Source organism: Cimex lectularius, unplaced genomic scaffold (genome assembly GCF_000648675.2).
Source record: "Cimex lectularius strain Harlan isolate CLEC.00 unplaced genomic scaffold, Clec_2.1 scaffold20, whole genome shotgun sequence".
Taxonomy (NCBI): Eukaryota; Metazoa; Arthropoda; class Insecta; order Hemiptera; family Cimicidae; genus Cimex; species Cimex lectularius.
In genome coordinates, this window is record NW_019392641.1 from 739380 (window position 1) to 758065 (window position 18686).

General features: G+C 34.1%; 2 protein-coding genes across 2 annotated transcripts in view; one reads left to right on the forward strand and one right to left on the reverse strand.

Moving 5' to 3' along the window:
• LOC106669921 (calcium-binding mitochondrial carrier protein Aralar1) overlaps positions 1 to 1768 on the forward strand; it is a 39982-nt gene extending 38214 nt beyond the window's left edge. The window contains exon 16 of the mRNA XM_014399798.1: positions 1542 to 1768. Within this exon, the coding sequence (XP_014255284.1) occupies positions 1542 to 1572 (31 nt within the window). The 3' untranslated portion in view covers positions 1573 to 1768. The remainder of the gene's footprint in view (positions 1 to 1541) is intronic.
• Positions 1769 to 9248: 7480 nt separating this feature from the next.
• On the reverse strand, positions 9249 to 16845 carry LOC112126133 (venom allergen 3-like). The gene is made up of 8 exons (XM_024229235.1): positions 16779 to 16845; positions 16071 to 16165; positions 14115 to 14236; positions 13972 to 14059; positions 13758 to 13918; positions 10125 to 10222; positions 9880 to 9980; positions 9249 to 9658 (listed from the first exon to the last, which is right to left on the reverse strand). The coding sequence occupies exons 2-8, from the start codon at positions 16153 to 16155 to the stop codon at positions 9606 to 9608; spliced, it is 708 nt and encodes a 235-aa protein (XP_024085003.1). The 5' UTR covers positions 16156 to 16165; positions 16779 to 16845; the 3' UTR covers positions 9249 to 9605.
• Positions 16846 to 18686: the final 1841 nt, after the last annotated feature.

The window sequence follows — 18686 nt, forward strand, 5'->3', positions numbered from 1 at the left end:
CGTGATCGAGGATTCTATGTTTGTTTTTGCTATCCCAAAAATTGTTTCAGGGACTATACAGGGTATATCAACTTCTATACTCCACCCATTTAATTCGGAAACGATTAACTTGAGCAAAAAATGGTATTATACAAACCCCAAGTTAATTTTGGCTAGAATCGCGTGGTTGTAACAGATTTGACATAACTTTCTCATCTAGCTGGGAAATGACACTAACTTTGTTATTTTAAATAAGAATCCCATATTTGCATTGTAAAAATTCGATTCTAGAGCTTATTTTATGCTACTTTTACTAAACGGAAAATTTTGATAAGATCGACCATTTTTGAGTTATGCCCGACGGAAGAAGCGTAAGGAGGGAAGCTTTTTGTGCTTCATTTTTATTAATTAATTGGGCTAACTGCTGGAAAGTGTTTGCATGAAAACTGGGCGGACTAAACGAACAGTTGGGATCGTTAGGAAGCCAAAGCCAATTTGGCCCAATTTAGTGTTAAATGTTTAAAAAAAAAAATTACTACTATCCAATAAGTGATGGTTAGGGATGGTTACATAATAATAATAAAGATCTATATATAAGTATTAATAACATTAATTTCCTTGCTAAGATTACTATTTTCTTTGCCTATTTGGCAAGATAACTAATTTGACCTGTTACGGTTTTTGAGTGGCTCAAATTCGCGGCCCTTAATTCGATACGCATGGAATTACAGATATGAATTAATTAATGAGTTTAATTTTTGATTTCTTTTGTATAACCTGTTTTTTTGTTCTCTTTCGCATTTTGGCAGTTGTTGTTTCTCCTTTTTTTTTCTTTTTATTGCGTAGGCTATAACTTTTATTTTATTTTATTGTGTATTTTTCGTTTTTGACTGTTTAATCAACGACCTCTGGCAGACGGATCCAAGATCCATGGCCTTAAATGCTTTAAAATCTAAATTGTCTTTTTTCCTTATTGTTATTATTATAACTAATTTACTTACAATCCCAAATCTCCACTTGGCCCAATTAACTACTTCTACTAATGTTGTACTGGGTACTTGTATTGAGTCTGGTTAATAAAAAATGGAATGAATTGGCCCAGTTTATTACTGTCCAGCATGGGTTGGTTTACCATAAGAACAGTAATAATAGTAAAGATGTATATATAAGTACTAATAACATTAACATACATAACATATTTTACTTGCTTAAATCATTATTTCTAAGCCTATAAACCACTTCACTATTTTCTTTGCCCATTTGGCCCAATGTTCGTATAACCTCAAATCTCCATTTGGCCCAGTTAATTAATATGCATCTTTCCGAATAAGGTTTGGTTAATAAGACAAAGGAAAGGATTGACTTTAATTGATTTCAGTTTACTACCACCCTTAACTGAGTTAATTTACAAATGTTAGCAATTTTAGCTTTCTGTATTAAAACGCTTGTCCACCATTTATGTGGCTTATCCTGTATGATCAAATAATTAAAAATATTCAACGATATTTTTAATATTTACCACAAACAAATTGCTATTAAATTATTGTTTGTTTTATTTTCAGAAGAACCAGTTTACCATCTAGCAAGAGATGAGGCAGAGAATAGCACATTAATTGGCCAATGAAGGCCATTATGTACATAGTGTTCTCATAGTGGAAAATCTTATGCAAGGGCTTGGGTATTTGATGGAAATCGTCGCGCCGTATTTACAACCGACATTTTTTCCCTTCTCGTAAAGTGCTCGTTCGTACGCGCTTATAAAAGGAAATACACAAATGTAAATTGGTGATTTCTTCTTCTCAGTCAGTCCCACCGCAATTTTAGTTCAGAGAAAAATACTCACCCAAGGCAGTAATGACAGACGTATAGTTTTACTTGGATATTTCCTTTCTGCTTGAAACCATAACACTACCCAACCAAGTACGTGCCAGTCAGACAAGCTGAAAACTAAACTTATTCAAACTGGCAAAGACAATTTAATGATAATAATTCTTTTGTCAATTGAAAATTTTCGCATGATTTTAATTGAAACGTTGTGTCTCATTATAGTCGTGATAATTTTAAGGAATAAAAGCTCGCAGGAACAGTATTAATAAAATGTCAGTTTTATAAAATACATTTATAAAAGTAAGTACAGGAAAATTCGAAAATTCATACTTTCTCTTAAAAATATACATTTTAGTTTAATGATTAATATGAAAGGTTATGGAATATTGATTTAATGTCTATTTAAGGTTTACAAGAGAGGAGAATTTTAAAATGTTTCAAGGTATATCGTAATAGTTGGTGTTGATTGTTGGCATGCTGTGATTTGTAAATGATCTTGCTCAAATCAACAGTCTCTAAATTGATTAATTTGTATGGAGCTGTTTTGTATTTTGTTGTGGTCTAAAAGATGAGGGACCAATAGTTTTCCTCATATCATTGTAGTACACCTATGTTTATTCCTATAAGGAAATAATTTTTAAAACGTACTGACCATTTTTGTCCCCCGAGCATCGTCATTTTTTCCATCATCCGTGTTGTAAATTAGGCAAAAATTGTTGCCTTTTCTTATTATTGCAAATTATTACCATATCTTTTATTTACCACTAAGACATTTTGAAGGAAGAACGACTCATATTTTCTGTGATATAAGTAACCTGTAATACCTTTTTGTAAAAGTTCCGTGTATGGTTGGACTTGGTTGTAACAGGTTGTAAGCATGCTTGTCTGAACGGAGAATTCATCAAACTCATACTAGTAATGCGGCCGACTTCGAATTTTCCTCAAATTTGTGTGGAAAAAATTCATTAACACCCAAGCTGTTTGAGGTAAGTTCTCCAAATTTTGTATGTTTTGGTTTTTTGGTGCGCTGAATCCGATGAAACTTTTTTCGAATCGATCAGACTATCTATCTATCGAACGTCCAAAATTGTGTTCCAAAATCCAAAATGAAACAAATATTACCAATAATCATCAGGGGTAAGTTTTTCTATACGCTAAATTCAATGAAACTGTTCTCGAATCGTTTGGACCACGGCAAACCGTCCACAACATTTTGGACGGTGACGAATAACGTTACACCTCGCCAAAAATAATCTGGCGTATTGACTCAGTTGGCCCTCGCACAATAATTTTATCTGAATAATTATTATTCACAGACTGTTGAAACACGAAGTGTAAATAATACAGAACAAATTCTGAAAACCTCTATCCTTACAGAAAATTTAACGCATAACCATGAAAAAATGCAATACGTTTTTTGTTAACAACAATGAAGCTTGCGCACGTTTTTCGCAAAAAATTTCTCACCTAAAATTGGAAAATTGCATTTAAAATAAAAGCTGAACTCAAGAGCTTCCTAATGGTTATCTTTTTTATTGTTCTTATTACTTCTGTTAGAGTAGTAAACTGGATTTTTTAAATGAAATTATTAAAATTTTGGGTTTTCATTACAATTGCAGCTTTTCAAAATTTCAAAAACTATCAGTGAAAGGCTTTCCGAAGTGAACGATACGATATTGTTGTCAGAGTGAATAGAAATCAATTAGAATCGGTTTACTGATCTATTACAATGTTTTGTATTCCAAGAATGTATAATAAAAACTGAACTGACAAAATATCTATAATCTAAGAACTAATAACTATAATTATGTACCTAAACTTGTCAACAACTTTTTGCACTTGATCCGCAATGAAACGAAAGTTTGTCATCCTACCTTTTATTAAACGTTTTAGCAAACGATTATTCGAGGATCGTGAGATGTGGTCTGGTGTGACGTAGTTTTAGAAAAACATTTTCTTTATCGTGCCAACGTTTCCATCTTTATTGAGATCATCTTCAGGGCTCAAAGTGTTTCTTTTCTGCGTAATTGCGTCATTCTTGTGTGTCGTGTTAAAAGTTCCGTTATTTTTAGCAAACGTTTCGTGATACGATATTTGTGATATCTGATTCGGATTCTACATAGAAAAAATCAGTAACAGTTAAGGCACAATCCTCCAACTAAACACTGAAGTGGCCAAATTTATTGTATTTTCGAGATTTTAGGGTAAATAGCTATATTCAAAACAGTGCTGCAATCAAATGGTCAGGAATAGGCAGTTGAAAACCACAGTGATAAAACTTAGATGTGTATAGAAGCGAAAAAAGACGGTGCCAAACAAAAGAACAGCGAAGCTTTTTTGGAACGTCTAAAAAACCAAATATTCCTCTAATATTGCTAGTTTTCTCTCAACTAACCCACATGATTCCATCCCAATTTTCAATTTTAATCTCTATCTCATAAAGAAAAAAACAATTATTCATCTTAATAAAAGGAAGTTAGGGTGAACGAGTTTTTACAAAGAACCGCTGGTTGTGGGTAATGTTCACAAAATAGCTGTATGATGTTGCAAAATTTATAATTTTTTAGTTTCAGCAGTGATTACTGGTTTTGATCATTTGTTAACAATAAAACCATTATTACGGCCTTATTCTCTGGCTCAATTACTGTAAGAAAAGTGAATTGGATTATCAAAATTACAGTTTTTAGGAAACCGATTTTTGGTCGCCTTTGCCCCATAGCGATGGTGGCCGCAACGCACCCTTGGTAAGGCAACGTCCCAGTCAAATTCCGGGTATAAACATACAAATGGTCATACTTACAAAAGGGAATTTTTTTTAACACCGGCACCCCGAGGGTTTATACAACCTTGTAGTTGAAAAAACAAAAAATTGAACAACCACCCTCAGCATGACGAAAAAGGTGTCATGTGTTACGTTTCCATTTAAATTATAAATTGAGGGATTTTCTCATTTGGATTTGAATCGAATTAAATTTCATTTGCAAAATCTACCTTCTCTGGTAATTTTTCGTTAAAATGATAACTTATTTTCTTTAAATTTATATTCCCAAAATTCTAGTTTTGTAATGAAACAAAGCAAAACGAAAATAATATTGTTTGATACATTTTATTCAAACCATAAATAGTTCAATTTTGGGCAATATATATTAATTTCAAAATAAATGTTGTTTTTTTCTGGCTCCGAGTGCTGTTAACCTCTAGGTCAATTCAGCACCCAACACATGCAGTTACTGGGTCCAAACCCATTCCGATACAACTTGATTTGTAAATATTTTTGTATATTAATCAAAGTTTCATGTTTTTAACGTTTAATAATTGAGTCTTTATTTAAAAAAGTTTGAAAAAATGTAAATTGCTAAAGAAAAAAATAAAAAGTAAAAAAAAGACGGACAGATAAAATTTTAATTTTATTTTAGATTTTTAATTAACATTTGAATATCGCGTATTTTCTCCTCTTGTCTTAATTACATCTCGAAGACGACTCGGCATACTTTCTGTCAGTCGGGACATGTCTCTTTGCTAGAGGTTAGCCCATTCTTCACACAGAGACCTTTCAAGATGTGGAGTGTATCACGAAGTGATGGACGTGCTCTTATTCGTCTTTTGTGGTTATCCCATAAATGTTCGAAGGGGTTCAAGTCGGGAGAACGGGCTGGCCAAGCTAAGACCCTGATGTCATGCTGATGAAGGTCGTTTGAACTATGCGAGGACATGTGGACGGGCATTATCGTGCATTTGAATAGGATTGTCGCTGATTTTATCGAGGATAGGCAACGCATGATGTTCCAAAAATTCATCCACATAGCGAGGCCGTCAAAGACCCTTCACGAACAACAACCAGCTCTGTGGGGCTCTCCATTGAAATTTCCGTCCACACCATCACTAAGCTAAGTTGAAAAGGTTGGCTATGGGAAAAATTACAAGCTTTTTGCCTTCTTCACACTCTTTCACGACCATCTAGAGATCGTAGAGCAAATCTACACTCATGTGTAGAAAGTACAGCCGATCGATCGTCTAAAGACCAATGGCTGTATTCTCGAGCAAATGGGAGCCGTGCAACTTTGTGTATTCTGGTCAACTACTTTTTCCCTTAAGAAGGGAAAAGCGATCATTCCATACTGATTTAGTCTTTTTCGAGCAGTGCGTTCAGAAATTTGGACACCTCGAACTTTCTGGAGCTGATGAATCGCTTGAACAACAGTAACGAGCCGGTTTCGCAAAATTCCCACAGTCAAAAAACGGTCATCCTGTGGTTCTGTTACCCTAGGGCGTCCAGATCCGGGCCTTCTATGGACCCAGTCTAATGGCGTCTCGCAAAATTTCGTAGGGAACTCCGATGGCAATAGCCGCATACCTGATGGAACGTCCATCATACAATAAGTGCCACACTACGCTCAGCATCCTCGGCACTAAGTGGCATTTTTAAGTTTAAAAGTTGAAATTAAGAAAAAGATGAAAACTAAACAGTTTATTTTTTCAGAATTCAAATGAGACTGAATAAACATTTTAAATTCCGTAAAAATTAAAAATTGAAAAATCCTTTATTTTTATTTTGGATTAAGGATTAAGTGTGTTTACATCTAATTGATATTCCCAATTGAAAACTTAGCATAAACAAATATTTATTGATAAAAACAATGAGGCAAATTAAGATCAGAATTTACTTTTATCGAAATAATAAAAAAAAATCAATTGGGTGGAATTTTTTGCCTCTCAGTGAATAACAAACCTAATGGGGTACTCAATACTCCGCCATCGGCCCTCACACTATACAGTCACGCTAATAAATACATTCCTTCTCAACAGAAAACTAACAATATTATGTACAATAAAACAAACCTGTTGTTTCCAAAAATCGGTACGGGGACCCAGATACTCGCTGTCGCGCTCAAGAACAATTCTCACATCGGCTGGCATTCCAACAAATTCTCTATACAGAGCAATTGCATGTGGGGCACATCGAGCAAACTTTGTTGCATGCCGTAGACATACGGGCCTGATCGGGTGATTAAGTTTGGGGGTGGGAAGTCCCGATCTCAGTCGCCTCGTTCGCCTTTCTATTTCCATTATGCATGTCTTTGTATAGCTTTATAGAAGAAATATACCTTTTTTCTTCTGTTTAGAAATATGTGCGTTTTCTATTTAATTCCCGAAAGAACCGTCTTATCTTTTAAATATTTGGCCAAGGAAATATTTCCATGGACCTTGAGTTGTCACCCAACGAAGCACGAAGCGAGTTCGGTGATTCTTTTAGAAGTGTTTTTTTTTTCAATTTTAATTTTAACAGAGAAATGAATAACATTCACTTTATGAAGAAGCCATTTCATTATCTTGAGGTAATGAGAAAGCGTGGAATAAAAACTTTTCATTGTTCAAGCGTGTTTATACTATAACAATACTACATTATTATATTATATATTATTATTAACTATTGTAATTATTATTAATTTTTAAGGCCGTTTTAACGTCTAAGGCCATTTACGCCCTAACGTTTAAACTTCCTATCTTATTCGGAAATTGTGAGATTATATATATATATTATGCAGGGTGAGCGACCAAGACCCGAGGGGTTAAATGCCTGGGTAGACTCGTACACCATCCCTAAAAGGTCCGGGACTTTGTCGGCTCACGTGTCCTGCATGAACCTCTTGGTCCTGTTCACAAACTCCAAGATTTTGGACCATTTAATCTCGGGGAGTATTTGGTGATGACCGCTCCTTCAAAGATTTCAATCTGGACCTAGCATACCTATCACACTCGGTAGTGCCTTGCCTTTTCTTCTTTTATTTCGCAAAAACGGCAAAAGGGATCTGGTAGAATACCCATTACGGAGAGGTGTCTTCTCAGTGGACAGTGGCCCGTCAGGATACCTATCAGCCTCCTAATTCCCTTCATTGAGATAGAGAATAGCCATTTCGATTCTGCCGGTTTGATCACCTTAACGAACTCTTTCGATTGCCTGTGTCCGGGGATAAATTCCACTCCCTAAGGAATTGTTTCATCACCCCAGTTATTAATACTCTCTTTCGCTGTGCTCATAGAGTGAGGTAATGAGGCCCGACAAACGCAGTATTAGAACCTTCTTTGCCCAGGCCATCCGCCTTTTCATTGCCATGGTGTCCTTTATGTGCTAGTAATCAAATAAGGGTTACCTTGTTCTCAAATCCCCTTGAGTACTCTCAACACGACACGCAAGAATGGCACAATTACGCAGAAAACAAAATTTTGAGTCCTGAAGATGATCTCAATAAAGATCGAAACGTTGGCACGATAAAGAAAATGTTTTCTTGAAACCTACATCACACCAGACCGCATCTCACGATTGCCGAATAATCATAGACTAACGGTCACTAATCATCACACACCTTCCTATCTTAGGTTAGCTATATCCCTTCCATTCATTCATAAACCAATCCATCCTATTGCCATCCAAAGCATTAATTTATCCTTTTAAAATGCTTAATTTGGAAAGTCAAATGTATGAAAAAAAAAATACATTTTAAATTATAAAATTTATTCTTGCTCTTTAATTAGAACTTCGAATTTTTTGTTTCATAATTTAAACATTTCCCATAGGCTTGTATGGCCAATAATAATAGTAATAATAGAGTCAGACTAGTCTTAGCATGATTATAGGTTTTTTCGTTATGCTTTTATTCTTCCATTCAAATACTATAAATAAACTAATGCTACTTAAAAAATAATTAAAAAACAAAATAATACTTCTTTTTCTTTATCTTTTTTTTGTTTTTGTTTTTGTTGAGTTCACACACCCCGTTATGTGGCTGGGTCGTTAGTATCCCCCTATTATTATTAATTTTTAAGGGCGTTTAACGGCTAAGATCATTTCACGCCCTAACATCTAAACCTTCTATCTTAGGTTAGCTATATCCCTTCTGAGTGCTATAAAGCTTTGACTCCAAACATTCACTCATAAACTAATGGCTTTAATTTATGCTTTCAAAATTCTTAATTTGGAACGCCAAATGTATGCAAAATCCCATTTTAAATTACATATAAAATTTATTTCTGCTTTTTGATTAGAATTTTGAATTTTTGTTCCATAATTTAAACATTTCTCATAGGCTTGTAGGGCTATTAATAATAATAATAATAATAATAATGGAGTCAGACTAGCAACATTCTCAGCATGAGTATAGGCTCATCGTTATCCTTTTATTCTTCCATTCAAATATGATAGATAAACTAATGCTACATAACAATAATAAGAAACAAAAACCCAATCGCACTTCTTTTTTTTCAGTTTATTATTCAGTTTTTTCATTATTTTATTTATTATTATTTATTATTTATTTATATTTATTATTTTATATTTAACTATGCGTAAAATATGTAATGCTTTAAAAATAAACACTGTATTATTATTATTAAATGCGAATAAAANTATTTTTCATTTTATTCAGTTTTTTTTCAGTTTATTATTCAGTTTATTACCACAACTCTCATTCAAACATTAGCGGGCAAACATTCAATGGTATCAATGTTATAAAAATTTGAGAAAAGGCCTAAATCTCATTATAAATTCCAATAAATTTGAGAAAGCTACTATTATTATTACTATTATTAATAATAATATACAATTATTTAATCGTTTGATATTTCCATCGAAAACGTAAATCTTCTTCTTTTGGTTGAATCAATGTATTTGCTCTCGAAATAAATTTATAAATAAATGATGATAATCTGTTAATGCTGTTACATTACTGCTGAAGATACCCAAAGAAATTTAACATAAATCCAATTCATGAAGGTAAGTTTAGCGCGAATTGCTCTTCTTGCTAGCTTCGACGTTTTTGTTGTTTACATCTTAATTCCGTAAAATTTTTGGGTCCTGTAACAAAATAAATTAAATTGTAGCATATAATGTTATTCTTTAGTATCAATCATGTGCTAAATGGCCCAGTTCAAATCAAAAGCGCATGGTACGTGATTTTGTGAACTTTTTAGTTAGTAGTCTTATCATCGTAGTGATTAAAAGTGTTCTATTTGTATATGTTCTATGTACTGTCAACTCGTTTAAGTTGGCCATGGTGTAAAATTAAAAAAACTTACTGCACAATTCTTGGAATTTACTTTTAGCGCCACTCGTCAAGTTGACGTGGGTACAATTTTTTGTTCCACTCTCGTAAGGCCGCTTTTCCCCTATGTTTCCTCTTTAAAATGGAAATATACAAATATAAATTGCTGAGATTGTTCCCTTCGACCACACACACACGCGCGCACACACACACACACACACACACACACACACACACACACACACACACAAAACGAGTTAGATAGTGAAAAATACTCACGCAGGGCCGTAATTGCAAACGTACAGTTTAGTGTATTTATCGCCCTCTTTATAGTAGATATAACCGCAGCCGACCAGGTACGTGTCAGCCCAGACAACCTGAAAACCAAAATTAAATACTTTTTATTAAATACTTTACCTAGCAAAAACAATTTTACGATCTATCGATATTTCTTTGTTCAATTGAGCTTAATCAAATTTTGCAAATATTTACATTGGTACTTGCGTCAAGTAGCACAATTGAGATAAGTTAGAGTAATAATAATAATGACAATTAATTAAGGTTTTTAGTTGAGATGAAAAAAAGTAAATGGCACGAGAGGTGTTCGAACCCACGACCTTCGGCTAGATACGCTAGATACCTGAGCTCCTCGATCCACTCGGACATCAACTCCCCATCTCAACCCCACCTTATGAGTTTCCCTCCTTTTGCCATTTTTCAAATGTCGTGTAATAACTAAAAACCCTAATTAATTGTTATGTAGTAATTGGTCAAGCGGACCACGAAAGTAGTGAAATAATAATAATGTCTTTATTAAAAAAAATTAAATTAGTAAAAATAAAAAATAAAGAAATAATCATCAAGTAACGGTCTCTAAACACCACACATTATTCTAGTTAGTGAATATCTACACTGTGAGGCAAAAAAAGTGGCCACCCTTAATATTTTTAATTATCTATTGGACAATCTTGTATTGATTATCTACCAAAAATATTTGGTCTATTTTAAGGGATTAGAGTTAAGTAAAGAACACATAAAATCTCTCTTGTGTTTAAAATTGGATTTTGTAAATAATCAATCTCTTCTTTGTTGGTTTTTCTGTAAACCTTCTTTCTAACGTTCCTATTGTTTTATTTTTTTAAGTGGTCTCATTTTTAAGTTTCGAATTTGTTTGAGTGATGGTTTAAGTGATACAGATTCGGCTAAAATCGTAGTAATATTGGAAGATGGAAGAAGTCAATCGTATGTGGTCAGGGTGCTTAACATTCCCAGAACAACTGTCCGAAGGGTCTTCCATCGCTACCAAGATACCGGAGGTTATTCAAGAAGGCATGGATCAGGTCGCCATCGTGTTATATCATGAAAAATGATCGTTTTATTGTTTGGAACGTAGTCCGTAATCGAGTTTTCTTTTAAATTATATTCATATTATTCTTATTTCACATTATTTCATTATACCCCTTGCTCTCTACATCCTCCAAATCACTCTTTCTTTTTTTTACAATAACGGGTATCTAGGGTCGCTTTCTGGCCAGAAGGTGCCTGTGCGTTATTATTGTATGATGCTCTTTTTATTTTGGTTGTTGTTGAATTCATGTGATGAGGTTTTTATTGAAATTCACAACTTCTTTGTTTCAAGTTTTATTGCCCAAACATATTGAAGGCTTGTTGGAGCCCGTAACTTACTCTTATTCTTGTATAACCCATGAGTGCCTTTTTAGTATGGCGTTTTCCTTCTTCGACCCGTTGTTCGTGGACCAGGGGCCAAAGTCTTTCTTAATCTGCCATAGCTTGGCAGGGTTACTTCTATTTTTTTGATCCCTGCGGTTCCTCTATTTTTCTTTTACAATATTTAAAACAAATATTTTAAATCCGTTGGGCATGTAGGTTGGGAAGCGTCTTGGGGCTTTTCAGCGGCTTCTTTGAGCGCCCTATCTTCTTATTGACGACCTTCTTCCCATTTATGTCGATCCCTTTCAATTACTCTTTTGTTTTATTTATTAGAGGGTGTACGAAGGCTCTTCTCTTGAGATTTTGGACCGCACTGAGCGATACGTACTGTAAAAGGATTATATTTTTGATATCGCTCAGTGCGAAGGATGTGGTGTTTAGTTCCGCTGTGTGAACGCTCGCGGTTATTATGTTTAAAGTTTTAGTTTTGAGAATTAGAACAAGATACCAAAAATCTTTCAAATTCTTAACACTTTTGAATTTAATAATCAAACTTTCCATGATGTTCTTCCTTAAATAAGTTAAACATCTTTGAAAACATCATAAAACAGTCTTTATCAAACCAATTAAGTATTTTTACCAGAATAATCATTTGCGGAGTTTAATAATTTAAGTTTTTTATGGGCTGAATCGATAAGATAGTTTAAATTTTTATTAGGAATATAAGAGGAAGATGAATATCCGAAGCCATTTTTCTATTTATTCAGTAAAGATGTTAGGAATCTGTAGTTTTCGTTTCAATTGTGAGAGTGGTATAGTATTCACACCTATTGTTTTAATATTATTGCATTTAGAAGCTAAAGATAGGTGATCCTGAAAAACCCCCGGCACCGTAATAACGGCATAAACGTAAATTCCTAAAGTCATTCAACATTTTCAGGTTAAAATATTCAAAAATGGAGAGTAGTTCTTTACAAAAGAAATTTTGAGAGTTCCAATTAAATTGAACACACTATTCACACTTATTTTGCTTTAATATTATCGCAGTTAGTAGCTATAGATTGGTGATCCAGAAAGAGCAAATTAAAAGAGTGAATTTCTAAAGAAAACTACCTACCAATGTCAGAACATGCAACATTTTCAGGTTAAAATATTCAAAAATGGAGAATAGTTCTTTACAAAAGGAATTTTGAGAGTTTCAATTAAATTGAAAATGTAAATTTAGCACAAGGAACTAGATTGGGACAAACGGAATTTGCGAATTACTCACCCTACCGGCATAATCAAATAATATATATTTCTGAAAAATGGTAGACTATTTTAAATAATTTCTCAAATTATATAAACTACTCCAGTCCTTATAATATTGAGATACTCTGGCTCAATAAATAACTATTTGGAACATATTTAACGTCGATTATATCATAATTAAGGATTTATTAAATTGTATAATTTTTTTTTCTAATCATAACTTTTTTATTTCAATAGTATTTCCCTCCCTAGCTATATTCCTTTTATTACTTTTTAGGGCAGGAACCTATGTATGTATGTTAATTAACCTATGTATGATGGGATAATTTTAAGGCATAACGTTTCAGCAGCAGGATTAACAAAGGTGTCGGTTTTGTAAATTATATTTGGAAAATTAACCTCAGAAAATACGAATTGTAGAATAATGTAAAGCAAGTAACATTCCGTATGTTCTAAACTACTCGAAAATAATTTATTTTAATTTTATGATTGATATCTGACAACATGATCATCGAATATTGTTTTAATGCCCATTTAAGTCCACAGTTCAAGGCATATCATACTCTAAATTTGGTGGAGTTGGTTGTTTGTCTTTACCTGTACCTACGATCCGATAGCATACTCTACAATTATTAATAATGGTGTGTGTGTGTGTGTGTGTGTGTGTGTGTGTGTGTGTGTGTGTGTGTGTGTGTGTGTGTGTGTGTGTGAGCTGTTTAGTATCCTGTTGTGGTCTGCAGTATGGGAAATTTTTCGTTTGACCGTCTATCATCATCCTGCTCCACATCCTAGTTGGAAGCAAATAATTTTTAAAACATAATGGCCATTTGTGATCCTGGTGTACTATCATCCCGTTTCTACCAAAAACCTTCTTGCAAAACGAATTTGTACAAAAAATATTTTTCCCCTCATTATTACCAATAATGAGCTTTAGTTTTATTTGTCTCCAAGAAATATTAAATATCTCATATTTTCTGTGGTTCAACTAACCTGCGTGTAGTGTCCGACCTCGAAGGTGAAATATCCCTGGTACAACGAGACTTCGTCGTACCAACTTTTTATTTGTTTTGGGAATTCAGGCTTGTCCTTGGAATTGGTCTCATTTGGAGAGCTCCAACTAATAGCCATATTTTGCCCGACGTTGAATCTTTCTGAAGCGTCAAAAATTTGTAAATCGATAGATGTAAAAAAAAGTCGCACTTACCGACTTTCCTTTGTTCATAAGTGTTGTGATCGAATGTGCAATTCTCTGCCCACTTCTGCGCACCATTCTCTAACTCTTCGTCCCAACTCTAGTAGAATAAGTGAGATGACTAAAACTTTTGAAAATTATACAATGTATGTTACCATTTCCAACATGTAAATTGCTGATGGCTGGCCTGATTGTTTCCCAGCAGCAACCTTCGACCTTAGTTTGTTGTGGACGTTCACAATCTTCCTTTTATCCGTACAAGTCAGATTTCCTTTTCCTGGAATATGTTTAAACCTTTTAGTGCCAATCTGGGCATTACAGAGAGCATCTTATATGAGAACCAGTGTTCATTCTTATTTTTGAGAGCAAAATTTCCTGGTAATGTAAAATATTAATAAAATATAATACAGTGATTAAATAAAATTAATTATATTTTTTAATGTGTAATTAAAACTAAATTAAAACATCAGGATGCTCCCAAAACCTAAGAAACCAAATCACCTTCCTAGCTCCTACCGACCCATCAGTCTTTTGCCCATTATTGGCAAAATACTGGAAAAGCTCCTATTGAACCGCTTGACCAAGGAAATTCCTACAAACACAATTCCCCATCACCAATTCGGCTTTCGGAGTTGCCACTCAACTGTANGATATTGGCGTAGCTGCGACTGAGTTTACATGTATCTGTTCTGTAATTGATGCTGTGTTTATCTCTGTTGATATAAACCATTTCTAAGAAATTACGTTTATATTTGTTTTGCTCTGTATGTAATATTTTTACAAGTTGAAGTCAAAATTGTGTTGGTGTTCAAAGTGGTGGGTAGCGAGTGGTGTAGGATTTTGCTTGAGTTTTTTGCAATCATAGATGTGTTGTTTTACTCTCTTGTCCAGATATTGGGATGTAAGACCGATGTAAGTTGCCGGACAGTTTAGACAGTTGATCTTGTAGATTACGTCAGATTTATTTGTCATTGGTGTGGGATCTTTAACTTTGGAAAAAAGTGTTTGGATTGTTTTATAATTTTTGAAAGCTATTTTGAAGTTATCAGACAAGAGAAAAGTGTTTAATATATGTGAAAGGCCTTGAATAAATGGTATGGAAATGTATGCTTGTTTGTTTGTGTTTGATATGCTTAATGTAGTATTATTAGTAATAGTGGAATGTGTTAGTGTTGAGTTGTAGTTGTTCATGTTGTTAAAGAAAATGTTTTTCTGAAACCTACATCACACCCGACCGCATCTCACGATATCTGAATAACTATCGATTAACGGTCACTAATCTCTACATATTTATTTAAAGTTCACCCCACAAACGGAACTAGTATATGTATCTTGAAATAGAAGATTTTTAAAAATTTTCTCATCTTTAATTAATAAAGGTAGCTTGGATAGATTTTATTTTTTAACAACAATGGCTTTGCGAACCGGTGGCATCATCATCACGGAAAAGATTGTATGACGTTTAATGGAACGATTGTATTATTTATCGACCTTTCCGACTTCTATCAATCAAGTTAAATTACCTTTTGTAAATTTAATCGTCCTACTCTTGGATTTTGGTTAAAATTAAAGCTTTTAATTCCTTTGAAATTTATCCATGAAGTGTTTTGAAATAAAAAGCAAAACGAACAAATTGCTTGATGCATTTTATCCAAACTATTTTCTACGAACTTCGATTTCTGGAAACATGTATGTACACAGGGTTTACTTTTCAAAATAAATTTGTGCTCAATGTTTAATTATCTACGTATTTTAGAAAATTTATTCTTATCTGTTTCGTGTACATAATACGTAAAGTTTTGAAATTTTTTTAAATCATTCAATAATGGCAAATTTCATCTTTTGGTTACAAATGTTTTTCGTTTTAAAATTATGTTTGATGAAACTATATATTTTTTTTTAAATTATAGCACTACAATATTATAGAATTATGAAAATTTCAGTTAAAAGTTTTTTTGGTTTTTTTTATAGACGACTAATAACGAATGAAAAGTGGAAAAAAATAAGAAGTTCACAAGTTCTACGAATAAACAGGTTAACAATAAGTCCAGAATACAAACGCTATTACAAAAATAAAAAACATACTTGACTACGTAGCGTATAGGACTTACTTATTACTGTCTTGCCCTCGCAATCGGCCATGCTTAGCCCAATTAGAGAAAGAATGGCGACGTATGAAATTAGCCATTTTGCCATGTTGAACAACCTGAAAATAATATTGTTTAAGTAGTTTTAATTAGATAGGATTTTAACCGCTATTTATCCTATCCTTTCAATGAGTCTGGATTATTGAGTACCCCACGATCCTCCATTACAGTAGTTACAAACTATATGTAAGAGCGACATGGCTATATGCCTAAATGGGCAAGGACAAAACTAAAAGGAATTTAAGGCTTTTTTATATATATAATTAAAAATGGATGAAAATTACAGTACATGATCTCACTAATGAAGTTATTCAAGAGGAAAACAGCGAATAGGTCGTGCTCTTATGGGTACCTGTTACTATGTTGCCTGCCGTAGCCATTCTAATGGGAATTGGTCATTGGATTGATCTTAATGGCTGGGGAAGTAATAGTACAATTGCCGCCTTGTTGATCAAATCAGGCGATTCAATTATAGGAAAGATGTCGATACTAACAGTTGGTTTACTATGTTATTATGAATAGAGTGGCAAAAATTCCTATGATTTTATACAGCAAATACAAAGAAAATTTGATAAATGTACTTAAGAATAAATGATATTGTTTTCTTTGGCGAATGTTTGTTAATTAAAACAAGACGTTTAATAGAATGTTATTTTTCGAAAAGGTACATACCTGTTCTTTCAGTTGGTTTACTATGTTATTATGAACAGAATGGCAAGATTCCTATGATTTTATATAGCAAGCTGTACTGCGGGGGTGGGGGCCTATTGATCTTGTTCAAATTCTTTACAAACATCCAGAAACAGAGAAAGAGAGAGAGAGAGTCAGACAGACTGACAGACAAACTGGAATAGGAAATGAAGATCAGATTGCATTGAGAAGAATGAGAGAGAATGAGAGAGAGAGAGAGATGAGAGAGAGAGAGAGGGAGGGAGGGAGAGAGAGGGAGAGTGAGAGAAGGAGGGAGAGAGAGAGAGAGAGAGAGAGAGAGAGAGAGAGAGAGAGAGAGAAAGACAGTGAGGGGTGAGAGAAAAGGAGGGAGGGAGAGAGAGAGAAAGACAGTGAGGGGGTGAGAGAAAAGGAGGGAGGGAGAGAGATAGAGAGAGAGAGGAGAGATAGGGAGAGAGAGAGAGGGAGGGAGGGAGAGAGAAAGAGAGAGGGTGAGAGAGATGGGGGGAGGGAGAGAGAGAAAGAGAGAGGAAGAGAGAGGGTGGGAGGGGTGAGAGAGAGATAAGGAGGGAGAGAGAGAAAGATAGAGAGAAAGAGAGAGAGAGAGAAAGAGTGAGAGGGGTGAGAGAGGAAGAGGGAAAGAGAGAGAGAGGGGTGAGAGAGAGGGATAGAGAAAGACAGAGAGGGGGTGAGAGAGAGGAGAGTGAGGGAGGGAGGGAGGGAGAGAGAGAAAGTGAGAGAGAGGGGCGAGAGAAGGAGGGAGGGAGGGAGGGAGGGAGGGAGAGAGAGAAAGAGAGAGTGAGTGGGAGTGAAAGAGTGATAAGGAGAAAACTGAGTGAAAAGAAAACATAAATAAAAGAACGGAGCGTCGGTGATCATCGGTGGTAAAGGTCCCTGATTCGAATCTAGCGGCTCAGAATTCGAATAGAAACAAAAGGTCTTTTTTTTAAATGCCAGCATCCCGAGGGTTTATATGTCCTCTGCTGTTGCGAAAAAAAATCGTCTGATCCTTCCATAATTGACTCGAATGGAAAAAGAAAGTCAGTTTATGGATAAAACTATGTTTTGTTATTAAAAAAAAATATTATTTCTTCTTCTTTTTAGAAGTTTGAGCGTTTTTATTTATGCACTGTTAAAATCAATGTCGCTGTGACCTGTTTGATCAAAAATGCGCCATGGCCCTGGAGTGGTCATTCGAAGAAGGTAGGTCGACTTTCTTTGACGAGGAATGTTTATATATTATATAAAAATTCAACCTAACAAAATAATTTGCAAACACCACAGTTCATTCACACTACCCCAGAGTACTCGAAATTCCTCGGGGTAATTGTGGATAAGCCATCTATTCACGCAAATAAATACATTCTTCCGCTGGCTTTGAACTCGGGATCTTCACGTTACAGGTTCAGCGCCGTGTCAACGTTTTAACCTTTACCAGTTTATAATTCTACTTTTCACAACTTTATTCATTAATGCTCCCTTATCTCACAAATTATTAATCCTAGCGTAAATTTGATTAAACCAATCAAAAGACCATTGAAAACCCTATGAGTTCGATTTTTTATCTTAATCTTAAGCAAACCAAAGTCAACATCATATAGATGATAAACTTTTATGAAGTTGTAAAGCTCTTGTCTAAAGTTAAAGTAAAATATTTTCTCTACTAATGAGCTGTAAAGTTGTACTTAATTTCTCAATGGTCGGTCACCAACGTAAACGTTTAGTTATTAAAAATCTCATTTTTCGGTTACAAACAATTTAAAATAATTAGTCATTAAGATTTCTATTGAAGTACAATGAAAGCAATAGAAAGTAAACAAACAAAAAATACTTGTTGGAACAAAATTAACCATAATAAAAAAATTTCAACTTGTTTTTCACCTTGAACCTTTTTCAAGAAGGTTAAAATTC

Excerpts from the sequence above, each read along its gene's own strand:
- LOC112126133 (XM_024229235.1), bottom strand. The coding sequence starts at position 16,155 with ATGGCAAAATGGCTAATTTCATACGTCGCCATTCTTTCTCTAATTGGG. Across the intron at positions 10,223-13,757 it reads AGGTCGGACACTACACGCAG|GTTGTCTGGGCTGACACGTA; the intron begins GTTAGTTGAACC and ends TTTGGTTTTCAG. Across the intron at positions 9,659-9,879 it reads TAAATTCCAAGAATTGTGCA|GACCCAAAAATTTTACGGAA; the intron begins GTAAGTTTTTTT and ends ATTTTGTTACAG.